The 20,375-nt window shown below is 39.4% G+C and overlaps 1 protein-coding gene across 2 annotated transcripts in view; it reads right to left on the bottom strand.

The window, feature by feature from the left end:
* EPS15 (epidermal growth factor receptor pathway substrate 15) overlaps positions 1–10,907 on the bottom strand; it is a 140,986-nt gene extending 130,079 nt beyond the window's left edge. The window contains exon 1 of one of the 2 annotated variants that reach the window (XM_080801409.1): positions 10,718–10,907. In XM_080801409.1, coding sequence (XP_080657535.1) covers positions 10,718–10,750 — 33 coding nt within the window. In that variant the 5' untranslated portion in view covers positions 10,751–10,907. The remainder of the gene's footprint in view (positions 1–10,717) is intronic. The other variant, XM_080801410.1, reaches the window with a different exon arrangement.
* Between the last annotated feature and the right edge of the window lie 9,468 nt (positions 10,908–20,375).

Raw genomic sequence — 20,375 nt, 5'->3', positions numbered from 1 at the left:
CCTGCTTGTGCTCTCTGCCTCTGTCAAATAAATAAATAAAATCTTTTTTAAAATTTTAAAAAATAAAATAAAATTTTTCTGAGTATCCCTGGGATAGAAAACTTGATATTCTTAATTTTTTACATACTATTTAGAGTAGGTCAAAGATTCTTTGAAAGCTATCCTAGAAACCCCTCCCTAATGTCCTATGCTCCAGATTAAAAATTCTTGCTTTAATACAAAGGAAAAAAAGCAGAGAATGAATCATAAGAAAATGGCATATCCCCCAATGTGGACCCTATGCACCAAAATACATTCTGACTTGAATCAAATGTTTCTATTGCTTCATGCTATCCTTTCAAGTACAATTTAAAATGTTATCTATGGTACCAATCAACTCAAAAACTAAACTACCACAAAATGTTCCATCATAATCACAGAATACTCCACAGCACCCTAGTGCCTTACTTCCATCACCCCTTCTCAAGGCATCATCATCATCATCCCAGAAAGTCAGTGTTCATCTCCCTAAAAGACTGAAAGGTACTTCATTGCATGTATGAGTCCAGGTCTTTCTCTCCTTATATGTCTAAGGCCTAACACAGTGATGACAACACAGGAGGCATTCAGTAAATGGTTTCTGAAATAAAAGAGATCAACCAGCAATAACAGCAGCATCTTTAATCCACAGAAGTTTCACATTTTTCGTATATGCCTAATGATATATCTGTGTTATACCTACAGAATACAAGATAAAATAAAGTTACCAGTAATCCTTGGTATCCATGATCTGTGACAATTCTAAGTATAAGAGTTCACAAAAATTAATGGCCCTATAAATAAGTAAAATCCACCAACTATAAATATTTGGCTACTGCAGGCAGTTATTGTTATTGCTGTTATTATTATTATTAGCTGCTACCATTTAAACTGATCTTGGACATTTGTACCCATTATCTCACATAATCTTCACAACAAATCTTGCAAGTAAAGTGTATCCCCCATTCTATAGGCTTAAAAAAAAAAAGAGAGAAACAGAAGCTAAGAAACTTATTACACAAACAAAGGATTTAATCTAAGACGTTCTTATTGCAAAGCCCAAGATCTCCCATTATTTTACCCTAGCTCTCCACAATGTTCCTATCTGGTGTGTCAGAAATCCTTAGACCTAGTGATTTTCGGTTTTATTTAATAAAACAGTTTGTTTCTTAAGGAATTTTTTTCTGATACATGGTATTATCGTTAGCATTAAAATACTGAAGGAACTCCAAGTCCAAACTATGATATCCAAGAGAGTATTAGCTTGAAAATACTGATATGATGTACACAAACCAAGACAGGCTTAGGTTTTCATGAGTAATAAATTCCTAGGTTGCAAAATGTAACACTACCTTCTATCAAGTCTACAAAAACTCTCCACTGTCTGGTATAATAATTACTTTCTAGAGATTTGGTCCTTGCAATGATAAGGTGATTTTCACATAAAAAGATGCTGCAGCCTAGAACATACGTTCAGTTAACCAAGTGTTATTACCATAATTAGATCTGTCAGAGCTATTATTCTGCCCTCAAAAACACATTCATTCAGGGCGCCTGGGTGGCTCAGTGGGTTAAAGCCTCTGCCTTCGGCTCAGGTCATGATCCCAGGACCACATCGGGCTCTCTGCTCAGCAGGCAGCCTGCTTCCCTTCCTCTCTCTCCGCCTGCCTCTCTGCCTACTTGTGATCTCTGTCAAATAAATAAAATCTCAAAAAAAAAAAAAAAAAAAAACACATTCATTCAGTTTATATGCATTGTTTACACTACCTGGCTCACAATTCTGGCTTTACTACTTAGGAGCAGCTTGACCTTGAACAAATTACTTCACCTCTGAGCTTAAATTTCTTCCTTTTTTTGTGAAACAAAGATAATAAGGATGATCCAGTTATCAGGTTAGAAGGATTACTCAAAAGTTCATCAGGTTGTAAAAATCATTAAAAACAGTGCCTGACAGACAGGTAAGAGCTCACTAAGTATTAATTATTGTTATTATTATCCCAATATTGATCTCTTCTCTCTCCCTCCCTCTCTTACACACATAAGCACACACACATACACATACCTCACTCTCAATAATTTGTTCCTTTTATATAACAATGGAGGAATATAATATCATGTGAATGTTCATTTTCATAGTTGTCTTACTTACTGTCAAAGACTATTTACAGGAAACAGTATAGCAAATGTGTTTAAGAACAGATGTACCCGGGTTCAAATCTCAAAAATCTACTGCTTATAACACAACCCTAAGTAAGTAATATAGAAGATTAATCGCTACTTTATAAACACTATGAAGATTAAGTGAAATAATATATGTAAATCACCTAAAAGTATCTATTGCTTATTAGGAGTTTATGAAACATCAGTCCTCTTCTTTCTTAATAATGGTATAAGAATGTTTTCCTTTCCGTATCTTTGTATTAATACTTAGCCCACTAGATAGAATTGTTCCACAACTAAAGACCACACTAAGAAAGGCAGAGAAGTTACATATAAAATTAAATTCACAATTTCCAGTTTCTTACCATTTAACTATCTTAAGTTCAAAATCTATGCACGAGTAGCCATTCATGCCACATGGCAGGTTTAGGGATAAAAATATGAAGATCAACTATTCTCTCCCTATCCCAAGAAAGCACATACTTCTTTATCTCCTATATGCCTTACTGGATCACTGAGTTTAAAAAGTATATATAAACAAGTGATGCTCAACTAGGGGCAATTTTGTCCCCCAGGAAACATCTGGCAATATCTGGAGATATTTCTGACTGTCCCAAATGGGAAGAGTGCTACTAGCATCTCACGAGTAAGGAACCTGCAAAACATCCCACATGCACAGGACAGCCCCCCTACACCAAAGAGCTACCTGGCCCAAAATTCAATTGTGGCAAAGTTGAAAACCATGACCTAAAAAATTCAAAAAATATTAATATAGAAGCTCTCCCCCAAAAAAGTATGGTCTTGTCCCATTGTTCTTAGCCAAATTTTTATTTATTTTTTTTTAATTTTTTTTTTTAAAGATTTTACCTATTTATTTGACAGACAGAGATCACAAGTAGGCAGAGAGGCAGGCAGATAGAGAGGGAGGAAACAGGCTCCCCGCTGAGCAGAGAGCCCGACGCGGGGCTCAATCCCAGGACCCTGGGATCATGACCTGAGCCGAAGGCAGAGGCTTTAACCCACTGAGCCACCCAGGCGCCCCCAAATTTTTATTTTTATTTTTATTGAGACATAACAAGATACAAGCAGCTTGATTATTTCAGATGAGACTCCTGGTACCATTAAATTCCCATTACAAAATCCCCAATCTAAAGGGGGGAAAGTAAGGCTTACTTTTCTTTGTATATATGGTACTATATAAAAACAAGTTTTTAAAAGAGCGCCAACCTTTTTTAATTACACTTTCAATTCATGAAAGCATTATTTGTATCACAAAGTTAAGTTTCTCATATCTCACTTCTACCTTACTTTTGCACAAAATATTTAAAAATGCACTTATGTGATAGAAAATACAGTGCATAAGGCCAACTTTTAACATGACATTTTTCTTTATCAAATTGACAATGAACAAAAGTTTGCTAATACACTGTACTAATGAAGCTATGGAGGAGGAAAAGCACACTCAAACTGTTGCTGGTACAACCTTCCCACATGTAAATTAGCAGTTTTGGCCCAACAATGACAGCTACCAAAAACTAAAGTACATACTCACACCTGTACACAAAGGTATGTAAAAGAATATTCACTGCAGGTATGCCTGAGTGGCTCAGTGAGTTAAAGCCTCTGCCTTCGGCTCAGATCATGATCCCAGGGTTCTGGAATCAAACTCCGTGCATCAGGCTCTCTGCTCAGCAGGGAGCCTACTCCCTCCCCCCCACCTCTGCATACTTGAGATCTCTGTCTGTCAAATAAATAAAATCTTTTTTTTTTTCACCCTAGGATTTTTATTTATTGGGTGGGAGGAGCAGAGGGAGAAGACAGAAATTTGAGCATACTCTGCGCTGAGAGTGTATTAAGTACAAAAGGCACAAACTACAAAGGGAGGGAGACTGATATGTTTGAGTACATGAATTGTTTAAAACTTACATATAACATAAACACCATAATCAAAGTGGAAAGACGAGTCAAAGTAGAAGATAATTTTAACACATAACCAACAAAGACATAATAAATACAATCTTTAAAAAAAAAAAGAATATTCACTGCAACACTGTTAGTCGTTAACAACTGGAAGCAACATAAATGGCCATCATTAGGTAGCTAGTTAAATAAATTACAGTACATTCATATAAGGAAAGATCCCAAAGTTTTAAAAATAATGAAGGAGATCTATATGTACTGGTAGAGAACAATCTCCTAAATTAAGCTAAAAATAAATAAATAAATAAGAAGAAGCCATGAAACAATATGCAGGCTACTCAAAAGAAAAATCATGCATATTTACATATACATCACAGATTATTGCTGGAAATACACACAACAAAACAAAGTGGCAAGAATGACTGTCTCTAGGAAGGAGATTCAGAACCTAGAGCAGGAAGGAGGCTTTCCCTGGTACTGCTTGAATTTTTTTAAACATGGGTTTATGCTTTTATTTACTGACTGTAAAACTTAAGCTGCAAATTCTGAGCCTCAGTATTCTCCAATTTGAAATGATAGCAATAGCCTAGCTTGTTAGTTAATGTGAAAATCAAATGAAAGAATATAACGCTTTGTAAATCATAAAGCAGCATACAAATTTATAAAATTAGTCCTTTGACAATTCTCCAAACCAATTATAACAATAGTTATTATCATTCTTCTGACCAATTTCTCTAAATACAAAGATGGGAATGTTTAAGATGAAATGCAAGTGTAAATGCAATATTAGCTGATTTTCACATTATATATAGTCATCCATTTTAACAGTAAATATTCCCAAAAAAGTTGTCATACAGAAATGCTAAATCAGCAGATTGCAAAAGAAATACAAGTCCACCATCGAAAAGAAGGTAAATAAAACTATAACTATGCTATTATAAAATCTTGGTGCTTTTTTTTCTTTCAGTCTTTTTTTCTGTGCATGCTTAACTGGGTTAGATCATTCTTCTAAATAAAATGTCTCCACTTTGATGTAATACAGCATTCAAATTACAATATTCTTCCTCTTATTACAAGCTCCTAATAAACACAATTTTTTTAAAATATTTTATTTATTTGACAGACAGAGATCACAAATAGGCAGGGAGGCAGGCAGAGAGAGAGGAGGAAGCAGGCTCCCTGCTAAGCAGAGAGCCTGATGTGGGGCTCGATCCCAAGACCCTGGGATCATGACCTGAACTGGAGGCAGAGGCTTTAACCCACTGAGCCACCCAGGCGCCCCTAAACACAATTTTTAATGAAGGCATAATATTTTATCTTGTTGATGAGAGTTTAAACACTTCAACATGAAATTCCAGTGTATGGCTTTACCTAATGAACTCTGCCTGGATTAACTTTCCATTTATTTCTACCAATTCTCCAAGTAACCAGATATTTCTCTTTCTCTTTCTCTTTCATTCTCTCTCTCACTCAACCCATTTTCCTGCTTCTGGTTTCCAGAGTTCCAATATTATTAAGTGCAAAATTCATGAAACAAAGAAATGTATAAGTGTGTTTAATTCCTTGAAGAGCAAGTAAGACACCTTAGATTGAGTCCTTAAATCAGACTATTAGTGAGAGAGGAGATTAGAACTATGATTTGTTACCAAAGAAAGATGCTCAACCTTTTTCTACTACATTTTAGCCCATTATCACTGTCTGCAAATAGAGTGAAAACAAAAGAATACACTCTTACGTTACTCCTGGGAGACTCTGTACTGAACAAACCCAACTGTTCCTAATTAATTTTAACTATGACAACTCCTCCAAATGCTGAACATTCCAAGCCATTTTTGAGAACGGTTGGATATCACTCAAAGACGTATGGATTTCCTGAGTATATGTACTGTAACTGCAGGCACAAGAGAAAAATATCATTATTGTGCCCTTCCCATAGTAAGCACTCAAATATTATGTCATGTTAAATAAAAACGCTCTTTCTGCTTCTGAGAACATGTAATTTTTATATTGTGTCCTGATATTTACTGTCATAATTACTAAACCAGATCACTAAGATGACACATTCATTAACACATCATGTATTTTTTCTTTAATGAAACTGAAAATAAACACCACAAACTGTAAATTATAAGATTTTTTTCCTCCAATTGCCAAAGTTTCTGTAATACAGTTATATCACTCTTTCAATTTTAAAAAAAGCATTAAAAGGGAAAGTATTTTTTTAAAGATTTTATTTATTTATTGGACAGAAAGAGATCATAAGTAAGCAGAGAGGCAGGCAGAGAGAAAGGAGGAAGCAGGCTCCCCGCTGAGCAGAGAGCCCGACGCGGGGCTCGATCCCAGGACCCTGGGATCATGACCTGAGCCGAAGGCAGAGGCTTCTACCCACTGAGCCACCCAGGCGCCCCAAAAGGAAAAGTATTCTTCCAGCACTTCCGGTTTAGACCATATACTAAGATTTTTTTCAATTAAATCCCATTCTAAGGGCTTTTTTATTATTAAAAAAGAATCCCTGCTAAATTAAACAAGAAAACCTCAGCATAAAGCTGAACTGCCAGATGATCATTTAAAATACTCATATCATGTCGTATTTCAATAAAATAAAACTTTTACCATCACCAAGAACACCACTTGTATACCCACAATTGTTATCATCAACCTATCATAAAAGACACTGGAGATTCAGAGGCAAAAGACATGGCTTCCATCCTCAAGTTTACTATCTAATTAGGACAATAGGGCATTTACTGAAAAAGAACATCAAAAATACAAGGGAGCACTGGACATGCCAAGCATCTAGTACACAGAGAAATAGCTTTTGAAATCCTACATACCTTGGTTCAAATCTTAAATTACTTACTAGCTCATGTAAATTCCCTAGTTCGTAAAATGGAGTGTTAACTCAAATGAAGTAAAATTCCTTGCATACTGGAACACCCTTGTATGTACAGTAAACTACATATACATATAGTAAATACATATATACATACAGTAAGAAAAGCTGATAGCAGTAGTATTATCAAGAATACAGGCTTGTGGGGCACCTGGGTGGCTCAGTGGGTTAAGCCTCTGCCTTAGGCTTGGGTCATGATCCCAGGGTCCTGGGATTGAGCCCCACATCGGGCTCTCTGCTTGGCAGGGAGCCTGCTTCCTCCCCCCGCCCCCACCCCTGCTCTCTGCCTATGTGATCTCTGTCAAATAAATAAATAAAATCTTAAAAAAAAAAAAAAAAGAATACAGGCTTGAAGAGGAAATGGGGAACTGGAAAAGCTAAAAGAGAGAAAGTATTAATAGCTTTCTTGTAATCTGTCACTACAAGCAAAAATCACAGTATCTTTCTGATTCAAGTTTTACTTCTCATCGATTAGAAGAAAAGAGAATGTCTACTGAAGACAACTGAAATTAGAAAACACTATGGCTAGGGGCACCTGGGTGGCTCAGTTGGTTAAGCATCCAAATGTTGATCTCAGCTTGGGTCTCCATCTCAGGGTGGTTGAGTTCAAGCCCCATACTGGGCTCCACGCTTGGCAGGGAGCCTACTTAACATTTTCAAAAGTGAAAGAAAGAAAGAAAGAAAGAAAGAAAACAAACACTAAGGCTACCCAGCACAAAGTACCTCTGGGAAAGTCCCACTAAAGCTACGAATCATAGCATATGATCTATAAAAAAGAAGGTCAGCTGAAAAGGGGCTTAGATCAGCTAATTCAAACTCCCCTACTACAATGTAAGTTCCATGTTTTGTATGCAAGAACTGTTATTTATTTTGTTCCTTAGTATATCCTCAGTACCTAGCACGTAATTCCTGGCACACAGTAAATGTTCAACAAATATTTGTTGAATGAGTATTAAAATTAAGAAAACTGAGGCCTTGGAGATCTAACTCATTCCACAGAGTTAGCTCTTGGAACTAAAGTTCATTACTGTAGTATTCTATCCTCTCTAGAAGCTACAATATGATAATTTAAATAATTTATTTTGGTGGCTGGGAGCTGGTGGGTTGGTTGTTAGGCAGGGAAAGAGGAAGGAAAGAGTAAATTAAAATATTTTTCACATTTTCCCCCCAAACTGTCAGTTTTGCTTAACTGATAAAGGTAAAAAAAATTATAAACAAGACAATCCCAGCAGAGTGCCTAGCACACAATATGTACTTAATCAATATTTGTTGAATGGAAGAACCTACTCCAAAACCATTATTATCTCGTGACCAGAGGCAGAAACCACTTTCAGCAACTGTTTAATCTTTTAACTGTCACAGAGCCATTTAAAATTTTCAGTCATTCATAAGACAGTTTTTAATCACCTTCTTCCAGATGGGCACTGAGGAAGAGAGATGAATTAAAAGATGTCCCTGCCCTGGAGGATTTCTCACTTGAGTATGCCTAAGTGTGTATATCTGGGGGTGGATGGTAGGGCGTGACACAAGCAGATCAATAATGAATGTGAAACCAGGCTGCATTGTTACCTTAGTTTATTTGCTTCAAGCAGTTAAAAAATTTAAAAAACACAAATTAGAAAGGCTTTAAAATAACAACGAGGCACATTAGGGTATATTAACACTTAGAAAGGTTCTTTTTCCTGTCCCTTAACATAGATCTTACTGCCTCTTAATGTCTTAAAATCAAAATATTCTAAATTGACTTAATCTGAATTATCAATATAAATGAACCACCAATGTATGTTCTCAAATATGTTCTCTCATATGTGAGACACTTAAGGATAATACTCCCGATGCACTATTTACTCTGTGTACATGTTAGTATTTAAATACATAACCACAAGAACATATTTAAATTATTTAACTGTCTGTAAAACTGACAGAGCCTAAAGAAAATCTCCAGAGATGAATGACAGTAAACAGAAACTAAAAACATTACCCAGGGAGAGAATAAAGTATGCAAACAACTAAGAAACAAATCTATAGACTTCAAGAGAACAAAAACTTCAAGAGGGGAAAACTGCCTGAATTGGCCAACACAACCAGAGAGCAAGAGCTGCCAACAGGATCTTGTATAATGCAAGTCACTAGCTAGACTCATAAAAAGCGAACACCCAAAAGTCAATGTTGCCACTCCTCAAATTTAAATCTCTGGAGGACCCTTCCAAAGAGAGTCACCACTAAAACCAAAACACCACATTCCAAGGATTCTTCCCTGTTATCTGCTTGTCAAAATAGGATAAGCAACATCAAGAAAACCTGGGAAAGACAGACTTCACTTAGAAACAGAATTCCTACAAACTAAAGTTGGTTATTTTACCTGAGGCACATGTTTATGTGACTCCAGGTTCCTGGGGAGAACATTCCTCACTCAGTTTCTGTATTCCAGAACGCTAGGTGAAATATCCCAAAGCCTTTTGCTACAACACAAAAAACTCAATGGCCCAAATGTATAAGCACTAACAAATCCAGGCCAAGGAGACTACAAGGTGGCAGGGAGATACAAGGCAGGAAGGAAGGCTGTGGTAGGCCCTATGGGGAAGTATGTGGTCACCAGCTTTGGAGAGAACCTGAGAAGTTTATGGCTGGGGTGAGTTTTCATCAAAGGAGAAGGAAGGGACTGACAGGTGCAAGTCCTCATCATCCCGAACATCATGAGAAGATTACAACTGGCTTTCTTTACAGAGAGGGAAGGAGGAGGCTCCCAGAATGAACGAGCTGAAGCACAAGGTTTTCTGGGAAGCCCAAGGACTGGACTCTGCAGGAAACAGAAAGGCAAGAGAAAAGACCCTGAGAACAGGTTCCCCCATAATAAGTGATCGCTACAGTCTTTCCAGCGCCAAGACTGAAGCAACCATCACACCTGTTGAAGTATGTTTCCCTGTTACCCGTGTGCGCAGCGATTAAGAGAAAGCTCCCCCCCCCATAAGAGTGGAAGCAAAGAGAGACGGAACTGGGGGGGGGGGGTCCAACCCAGAAGGAAACCTGATGGGGGGAAGAGGCTGAATTCAGGAAGAGGCAGCAGGGTGAAGTACTTGGGAGAGTATAAGACTTATTTGGAAGAGAGGCTAATTATTGGAAATTGCTGGGGAAGGGAGGGCTTTCGCTGGACTCCAGAGGGAAGAGGCCCGTTTTGAGAAGAAAGGCTATCTTAAAGGAGGCCTTGGGCGTCTGGGTCGGGAAGGTGACTTTTAACTACGAAAAGCGCGCTGCATAGCCCAGACAGCCAGCCTCATGCGGGGCGAGGGCTGACCTGGGGTTGAGGCTGATCCTCGGGAGCTCAACAGGAGCTCACCTGGAGTACTTCTGGCCTGGAAGGAGGAAACTTCCTTGCTGGGTGAAAGCTGCGAGGAGTGAGAGGGGCCAGACGACAGCTGAACAGGGCAGGGGCCACGGTCCGCTCAGCAGTGGGACCAAGGGGCCGCGGGACACAGCGCGGGGGGGGGGGGGAGTGGGGCGGGGTCACGACTGCTGCGACGGAGCTGCGGGCTCGGGATGGCGCCCTCCCTCAGTCACACAGTCTCACACTCACACACACACACACATACACACGCTCTAGCTCTCACCGAAGGCCACCCCGCCCGCGGCGAGAGAAACTGCCCCGGTCGGTAAACCACAGGACGGTGGGGGAGGGGGCCGGGCTGGGACACCGGCCGACTGAGCCGGACGGGCAGCCGGCGTTACCTGTGTCAGGGAGAGCTGGGCCGCCGCAGCCATGGTGTTTCCATCATGCACGGGAGGGGAAGGAAGGACGGGCTGACTGGGGCTCGGGGCGGGGAGGAGGCGGAGGGAGCGGTCAGAGGCGAGGCCCGGGCAGGCGGGCGGGCGTCTCCCCTAACTTCGACAACTTCCCTCCTCTCGCCCGCCCCGCCCCGCCCCTCCTGGCCCCGCCCGCCCGGCGCCAGCGAGGCGGTACCCAAATCCTGGCACCGGATTTCGCGCTACCGGACAGGGTCCTACCCCCAGGGCCGCCTGAGAAAAACCGGCACGGACATAGCAGTAAGGCGGACGGGCTGCGTAGGGGTAGGAGACTACAGACTGCCGTAAACTTTAAGCAGGTCGCCTACCTGCTCTAACCTTCTGCTTCTGAAAAATGGGGGAAACTCTACCCAAAGTCCAGGTGAAAACTAAATGAGATGATAGAAATAACAGTACTTTATTAAAATATGCTAGATTCTGTGCTAGACATTTTATTTTTCAATTGTATGAATGGAAGGAACTAAGACACAAGTAAGTTGTATAAATAAAGAAACCAAAACACAAATAAGTATTTTATGTAAGGTCATACAGCTGATTAAGAGAGCCAGGTTGGAATCCAGGTCTCACTCCAAAACCTGTCATTTAACCATCTGCTATTAGGGCATGATATTGAAAAAAGAAGACTTTTAAGTCATTCCTTCCAAGAGTCGAAATCCAAGCGGGAGGGATGATGAATAATATCCTTGCCTGCTTGCTGCCTGCCACACTTACATTGTTTTATAAAAGAGCACGGGGACCTGTGCAGGTGCCCACAGCCTCCTAACTCCTACCATAGTCCTCTTGGCAAACTTCTAGTTTCTGAAGACACACTCAAGTATTTTCCACTTTGCAAAGTATCTCCTGACCTCCCCAAGTCAGAGTTACACACTCTTCTTTTGACATTTCTTCTCTACTTTACGAAGTCATTATCAGTCTAATGACTCTTTACACCTGTCTACCCCACTACACTGAGAGTTCTCAACAATAAGCACTGTTTCTGATGTATTTCTATATCCTCACACCCTAGCATGCAACAGGTACTCAATAAAAAGCCTCATTACTGCTTGTGTTAAATATAACGCATCCTACACTATCTCATACTGCCATCTTCAGTTGGAATAAACAAGTTACTGGAAATCCTGATCTTTAAAAACTTGGCTTATATGCCAACTACTTTAAGAAACCTTCTAGGAACTCCCGCCCCACCTTTTAGTTGTTCTGATATGATTCTTATTATACTCGTCTTGTTTTTAAGAGTTAATTAAGGGCTTTTCTCTACCCCACCACACTGTAAAATCCTTGAGGACAGGGGACTGACTCATTACTATATCCCACTCACCATTTAGCCTACCACAGAGTAGGCCTCAATAAATGTTTTTGCCCAGAATTGGTCTTCCTTTCTCGGTCATGGTGGCTTCCCACACCAACAAACCACAGCTCTATCAGGCCCATGACCTTGTCACCATTATGGCAGCCCTCGTTTAATATACCAGGAAGGCCAGCTGATGGAGTAAACCTCACCTAACTTTTTAGACCTTTGCCAAAATGGGCAAACCATCCCAGAAGGGCCCCCAGAAACTCCTGACTCTGCTCAGACCCCTTTTTACAAAGTCTAGCCACAAAGAGCAGCCATGCAGGTCTGGTGAACAACCACTTACTCAACAGTCTCCTTGGGTCTCTTTTGGCTGTTATTCTTACTAACTCAAGGGAGAACGGGGAATACTGTTTTAAATTACTCTACCATGGTGCATTCATCAACTATAACCACAACTGATGTTTCTATTTGACTTTTCTATTTTATATTATCACATTTCAGCTTCACAACTCTGAAAAGTATAAACCCACTTTATAGATGCAGTAAATGAAGATTATGAGGAAAAAAATATTATAGGGGTTAATTGATTTGCCCAGTTTATACAGCTAATAACTGAAGCAGTAGAGCAGTGTGGAATAAATAGGGCTTGGACACCAGAAATATCCAGGTTACAATTCTGGCTCTACCATTTACCAGCTGTACAACCTTAGGCTTGTTGTGACGATGAATGACATAACATATATGAAAATACCTAAAGATGGAGGTAGTTGTAGAGGTAGATACAAGTTAAGAAATCTGAAAGCCATCCCATAAATTACTATGGGAACTACAAATTCACTTGCTATTCAAAGAGATTCCTCTAAACAATATGAAGTAAAGAAGATATTACTCTTGGGTGAATAGAGTGGAAGTTTTCCAGAAAGGCTAGGTATGCCCCTAATAATGAGAATATTGGAATCATTTAGTGTGTGGCCTCGGACAAATCATTTAACCCGTTTGAGACTCAGCTTCTCATATATAAAATGAGCAGATCAGAGGCAAATGGGTGGCACAGTCAGATAAGAGTCCCACTCTTGGTTTTAGCCCAGGTCATGATCTCAGGGTCATGAGACCAAGCCCTGCATTGGGCTCTATACTCAGCACAGAGTCTGCTTAAGACTTTCTCTCCCTCTACCCCTCCTGCTCATGCTCACGCTCTCTCTCTCTCAAATAAATAAATAAATAGATCTTTAAAAATATGAGCAGATCAGTATGAAAATATGGAGGAAACATAAGGAATTATTATTGTTATAATCATTGTGTGATTTATAGTAAATCAAAAACAATACATTGTATTTTTTCAGAATTGCTATTTACAATTTATAAATGTTTTCACATACAGAATCTAGCACAACTCCTAGAGTCAAATAGGTACCTGATAAAGGTTTGTTGAAGTGAATTAAATGCATAATGTTGGGGCACCTGGGTGGCTCAGTGGGTTAAGCCTCTGTCTTCGGCTCAGGTCATGGTCTTAGGGTCCTGGGATTGAGCCCCGCGTCGGGCTCTCTGCTCAGCGGGGAGCCTGCTTCCCCCTTTCTCTCTTGCCTGCCTCTCTGCCTATTTGTGATCTCTCTCTCTCTCTGTGTCAAATAAGCAAAATAAATAAAATCTTTTTAAAAATGCATAATGTTATGGATAGTTATTATTTGCATCCTTATTTTATCCCCATTTCACAGATAAGAAAACCAAGGAACAGATATTTTGTAAGTAACTTGTTTCAGTAAAACCACTTAAAGTAGTTTTGGGACTTGGTTCAAATAACAATAGTGATAATCAGAGCCCACAGCAAGAAAAGACAAGCTAAAAATTCTTACATGGATGTTGTCCCAGACCCCTTTCCAGACCACCAATAATTTGTACTAGCTTCCTTTCCACTCATTGGTTCTGGTTTAAATTTAAAACAACATGTAATGGGTGATAGGAGTGACGGTCCAAACTCCTAAAAAGGCCTAGAACTTCTGGGACTGGATTTCTTTTTAAATGACAGTTTGCAAATGCCTGTCCCAGATCTCATCGAAGCACTGGGTCATATCCCAAATCTATTTTAGGAGAGTAAAATGTAGCTAATGGAAGATATGTTGTGATCTAATTCATTATAATAAGAACGAGCTTCATGGAGCTGACAAAAAGGACTTGCCTGTTTTTTCTAGGACAACTTAATGGCTCTAGGTCTCTAAGCTTCATATACCTCATGTGTACATTGGAGATAATAATACCTACTTTACGGGAATGATATAAGGACTACAAATCATGTGTAAGTGTCCTATCAAAGTCTTGACTGGAATAGATGCCTAATTAGTGGTAGCTATAAGAATACCATTCTTCAAGATCACCATTTAATTCTACCCCCCCAGACAACTGTCCAATTACTAAGAGAGCTTTGCAGATATGTTGGCCATAAGAAAGGAGTGCCTTGAACATCTGACTCATGTATCCCTGTTATAGGAAAGATAGATGTTCCCTAGGTAATAAAGTTGTGTCTGATGACTTAAATGTGGGTACTGACAACCAACAAATGCTGCTTTCATGTACATTATTGCATGTAATCCTCACAACAGCCCTGTGGGAATTATTAATTTTATTTTACAGAGGAGGAATTTGTCCAAATTCATAGTGAGAAAGCTAGAAATCATACATAAGTTTTCTGATTCATGCCCTTTTACTAGCAATATGTGTCCTGTAGACATTGATCACCTCCAAGAAGACTTGATAAAATGGTGCTTTTGAACATGGAAAACTGAAGATGAGGCTCTGGATTTATAATAGCCCTAACCCCAAGATGATCCTGAAGAGGAGAACTTAGATCCCAAACAACTTTGTCATCAGCCTATCTTTCCATCTTTCTTTCTATCCTACTCTCACCCCCACTCTTTCTCCCCAACCAACCCTTCTGGGACACCACAGCTACTTTTATTTCTTTATATTCCAACTTGAGAGGTGACTGTTATAACAGCTTTTCAAGAACACTGCGTATCTGTGATGTCAGCATTCAGAAATACAGGATGCTTGATTCAAACTATGGGGAAAAAAAACTGAGGCGCTCTCTGAATACACAAAGAACCAGTTTATTTGCATGAGACTTGAGAAAGGCCTTCCATATAAATGGTGCTAAGCTACAGAAAAAAAAAAATTAAACTACAATTGTAATGATAATCTGGAGCTCATGCTTCCAAGCTGTTCATTGCATAAAGATAGCCCATTATTGTTCATGTTTGCCCAGGGCAGAAAGAATATGTGAAGCTGCACAATAATAACAATTGTGCTATACAAATAACTGTCCCTGTGCCAGGAACTGAAAAGAACAAGCAGTAAGAGATTTTTAAATGCCACATACAGCCAGGGTGTGATAGGACATTTCAAAACTGTCTTCATCGCTAATTTTTCAGGGCAATGGGATGTCCCGGGAAGAGTCTGAATTTAGAACTGGGAAGCCCCAGTCTGGTCCAGTCTCAGCTCTGCTACTTCTTAAGTTTGTGACCTTGGACAAGTCAGTGAACTATACCAAGCCATTGTTTACTGTAATCTGAAGGTAATGATAGCACTTACTTGATTGGGCTAATAGGATGCTTAAGTGAAGTTTCATGTGAAAGCAGTTAGCATGACACCTAGCGCACAGTGGACACTAAATACACATTAGCTCCTTTTTCTTCTTTTTTTTTTTTTTTAAATTTTATGTATTTATTTGACAGAGAAATCACAAGTAGGCAGAGAGGCAGGCAGAGAGAGAGGGGGAAGCAGACTCCCTGCCGAGCAGAGAGCCCGATGTGGGACTCGATCCCAGGACCCTGAGATCATGACCTGAGCCGAAGGCAGAGGCTTAACCCACTGAGCCACCCAGGGGCCCCAGCTCCTTTTTCTTCTTACTAGAGAATATTTAGGGCTTAAGAAACCGGAAACAAAAATAGAAATCATTTTTAAAGATCATCAGTAGTTTTCCAAAAACTGCCTTAATGGTTTTTAAACAAAATTCATTCATCCATTAGTGATATTTATCAAGAACTAGAGAGTAAGGAAGAGTATTACATTTATGTTCCTAAAGTTCCATTGGCTTCCAGTGAGCAAGCAAACACAGTTCTATACTTGTCCTATTTCCTTCCTTTTTTTTCCTGTCTTTTCTCTTCTCTTCTCTTCTTTTCTTTTCTTCTCTTCTCTTATGAAGGTTCCAGAAAACTATAAGACACCAAAATAACACCATGGGAAAGAAAATATTTGCACTCAAGACCTCAGGTCCTTTCATCTGCAGATTTCAAAGCATTGTCTCCATCACTAATTACTAGCCCTGCTTAACATGTGGGAATGCTGAGACACCATCAAATTAAGAAGCTTGCCCTAAATCACAAGGCAAGTCAGCGGATGGGCTACAGACAGAACAAAGCTGTCCTGTTTGCCAGCCTTGGGCTCTAAAATAGGACACATGAGAATCAACAGAGACTTCAAGTAATGCAGAGAAAAGTTTGGGGAATTCTGATTTTGTACCTTTGAATCATTGCAGTGACAAAAGCATGGGCTTTAGAGTCAACTTTGACTTCAAATCTCAACTAAGTTCCTTATCAACTGTATAACTTCAGTCAAATCATAAGTTAAGACTTAGTTTTCTTCTCTAAAATGGGGATATTATTCTTCCTTCTAAGGGTTTAGTGAAAGTTAAATGATGCAACTTTTGTGAAAATACCTAGCGCTAGTGTCATGCACTTAGCAGGTTCATGTAGCTAGAGAAAACTAAGACACTCCACATAATATATAATGACAAACAACTCTTTCAAAGATTTTCTAGGCCATAATAACAGTTATGTCTCAGTTTAAAATGATGACTGAATATCGAACATCTTATAACACTAATAGAGCCTGCCTTGTTCAGTCCATTGCTTTTCTTCATTTATTCTGTGCTTTCTTTCATAGCCCAAGTCCAACCTATAAGCAAGTTTTGTTGGCTCAACCTCCTATATATATCTGAAATTCCAATTCTTTTTTCAAAATATATTCTTTTTTTTTTTTAAGATTTTATTTATTTATTTGACAGACAGAGAGCACAGGTAGGCAGAGAGGCAGGCAGAGAGAGAGGAGGAAGCAGGGTCCCTGCTGAGCAGAGAGCCCGATGTGGGGCTTGATCCCAGGACCCTGGGATCATGACCTGAGCCGAAGACAGAGGTTTTAACCCACTGAGCCACCCAGGCGCCCCTCAAAATATATTCTTGATCTGACCATTTCTCACTGTCTTCACTGCCACTACCACTTCTCTCCTGGACCATTGCTGAAATTCCTTCACTAATCTCCCCAGTTTCATGTTTGCACCTACAACTATCAATTCTCTATCATAAAGAGTGATCTTTTAAAACTAAAAAACCAAAAAAACAGATTTTGTGATTTCCCTATTTAAAACTCTCTGGGACTTCTCAAACTCCTGACCAACACCTCCAATGGGGCCAGGTCTTTCCAGGAAAATATGAGTCAACAAAGCACAGAAGAGCAAGTATGTTCTGAGCATGCTGAAATGTTTTGTGGAATGGAGCATAGTGGGATGGGAGAGGAAGGAATTAGCAGAGAAAGTTGGAGGAGATATTAGGACATACTCAGAAGGAATCATGGCTGGGCCAGAAGAGGCTTAGGGAAATGTGTCTGTCTGGAGATTCTCAGACGAGCAAAATCTCTACTGGACACAAAAGGGACCATTATTGTTTTGTACTGATGACATTTTAAAATCTAATCACCTTAATTTTTTTTAAAGGTTTTATTTATTTATTTGACAGACAGAGACCACAGGTAGGCAGAGGCAGGCAGAGAGAGAGTGGGTGAAGCAGGCTCCCCGCTGAGCAGAGAGCCGGATGTGGGGCTCGATTCCAGGACGCTGGGATCATGACCTGAGCCGAAGGCAGAGGCTTAAACCACTGAGCCACCCAGGCGCCCCATAATCACCTTAATTTTTTTAAAAGGACAATCTGGAATCTATTTTACCACTTTATTTTTTTTTTTAATATTTTATTTATTTATTTATTTGACAGAGAGAAAGATCACAAGTAGGCAGAGAGGTGGGGGCGGGGGGGGGGGCAGGGAAGCAGGCTCCCTACTGAGCAGAAAGCCTGATCCCAGGGCTTGATCCCAGGACCCTGAGACCATGACCTGAGCTGAAGGCAGAGGCTTAACCCTCTGAGCCACCCAGGCACCCCTATTTTATCCCTTTAAAAGAAAGTCAGAAACCCTGAGATCAGGACAGTGATTAAGAGGATAGGGTGTAGAATCAGACAAATTTGAGATTGGATTGAAGTCCTCCATTTATAAGTTATAACACCGTGGGCAATTTATTAAAAGTCTTTGAGCCTCAGTTTTATGCGAACTACATCAGCGTGCTAAACAAAATTAAATGGACAATGCTTATAAAGCACATTACACACTGCCTGGCACATGGAAATAAGTACTTAACAAATGGGGACTATCACTTTATGGTTAAGACAATGATAATTAAGGATTTAGTTATCTCTATAATTGCCCCATTTTCTTTAGCTTTCCTAAGAAATACTGTCAGTGTCTCACCTGCAACAGAGATCTCAAATAAATCTGTCAAAGTCTGAAAGTCTGAAGAGACTGTACCAATTCATAGCAACATTTGGCACTGAAAGATTTTTTTAAAAGGTACTTATTTTTACTGGAGGCACTATCCATTCTATCCTACAGTCCAGAAAATCAAAGTATTTAAAAAGGGGAGTAGCATCATGTTTGCATTTAACTGATAGGAATGTAACTATATACCCTCAGTGCTCAGTGTTTTAAGAAAGGGTTTTTGTTGTTTCTTTCAATATTATCTCTATATGCAAGCCAAGGATTTCAGCTGATACTCAACCAAAGAGGCAAGGATTTAATTTAAGCCTGAAGAAAATAATTGGCTGGGTTGAACTTATGCAGATATAATGTGTCTGTATATTATATTGAATAAGTTCTAGAATTTTTCAGGGATAACTCTGACGATATACAATTTTGACTTACTAAATGTCAAGCTTAACCTCAAGTAAGACACACCTACTCTTTTTGTAAAATTATACATTTTAAGTAGGTAAGATGGAGGAAGTAAATGGTTAAAAGTATGGATTTATTGTCAAAAAGGCTTGGGTTCAAATTCTGCCCCTGGGAACCTGGACAAGTTACTTAACTATTCTTCCCCTCATGGATGAAATGGGAATGATACTCCCTACCTCATTACATGTTTTGGATAGTTTTGTTACATCAAAATTCAGTGGGGCCTAGAAAATCATCAACTTTGAAGAACTGAATTCAAGAAAACCAATAGTTTTTGAAAGGCCATAAATCTGAAATTCTATATAAAACAAATTATCCCTATAATTAAATGTCAACCCAGAGGGCACTGTGAAAAAATTTTTTTTCTTTTTTTTACTATTTAACAGGGAAGGTTCTGATTGGAACTTCAAGGGACAATTATCTCAAGCCCATAAGAGAACACTGAACAACTTCCTATAAACTCCTAGCCTCGTGGGCTCATTTTCAGACCACTGATTAGAACTACCAATGAGGTTTACTGAAGGATGGAATTTACAAAAAGCAAATAAATGGCTTCTTCCCATTTATTGATTTATTCAACACATCAAGTTTTTATTACATACTATGTCCCAAGCACTCTGCAAGGCAGAGGAGTTACAAAAGTAAGACATAGTGTCCACCCTCAAAGAGCACATAGCAAAGGGAGGCGGACAGACAAGCAAAATGGCAATTATAAATGCAATATAATAAAGTTAAAAGAATAAGATCCCAATGAGGTGGAAATACACACTGTGCTGTGGGACTAGGGAGAGGAGGTTTCTTAGTAGAAGCTGTATATAAACTGATATCTAGAGCATGAGTAGAAATTGCCCTGGTGAAGCAAGAGTTGGATGGAGAAGGGAGTGTATCAGGCAGAGGGAATAATGTGCACAGAGGCCCAGAAGCAAGAAAGAGAAAAAAGCTGGGAAAGGTATTGTGATTCAGTTGGGCTGGATTTTGTTAAGGATGCAAAGCCAAGGTGGGATGCAAACTGGCATCGCAGGCAAATGAGAAGTGAAATCTTTATTCTAAGGGCAATGTGGAGTCACTGAATGATTCTAAGGCTGGGAAATAAAAATCCAAAATTGTGTTTTAGAAGGTCACTTTTGGTGCACCTGGATGGCATAGTCAGTTAAGCATCTACTTTCAGCTCGGGCCATAATCCCAGGGTCCCCACTCAGCAGGTAGTTTGTTTCTTCCTCTCCTGCTCCCCCTGCTTGTATT

This window comes from Martes martes, assembly GCF_963455335.1.
Source record: "Martes martes genome assembly, chromosome: 4".
NCBI classification, from domain to species: Eukaryota; Metazoa; Chordata; class Mammalia; order Carnivora; family Mustelidae; genus Martes; species Martes martes.
Note: the sequence above shows the minus strand (reverse complement) of the source record. Positions and strands in the feature narration are given on the sequence as shown.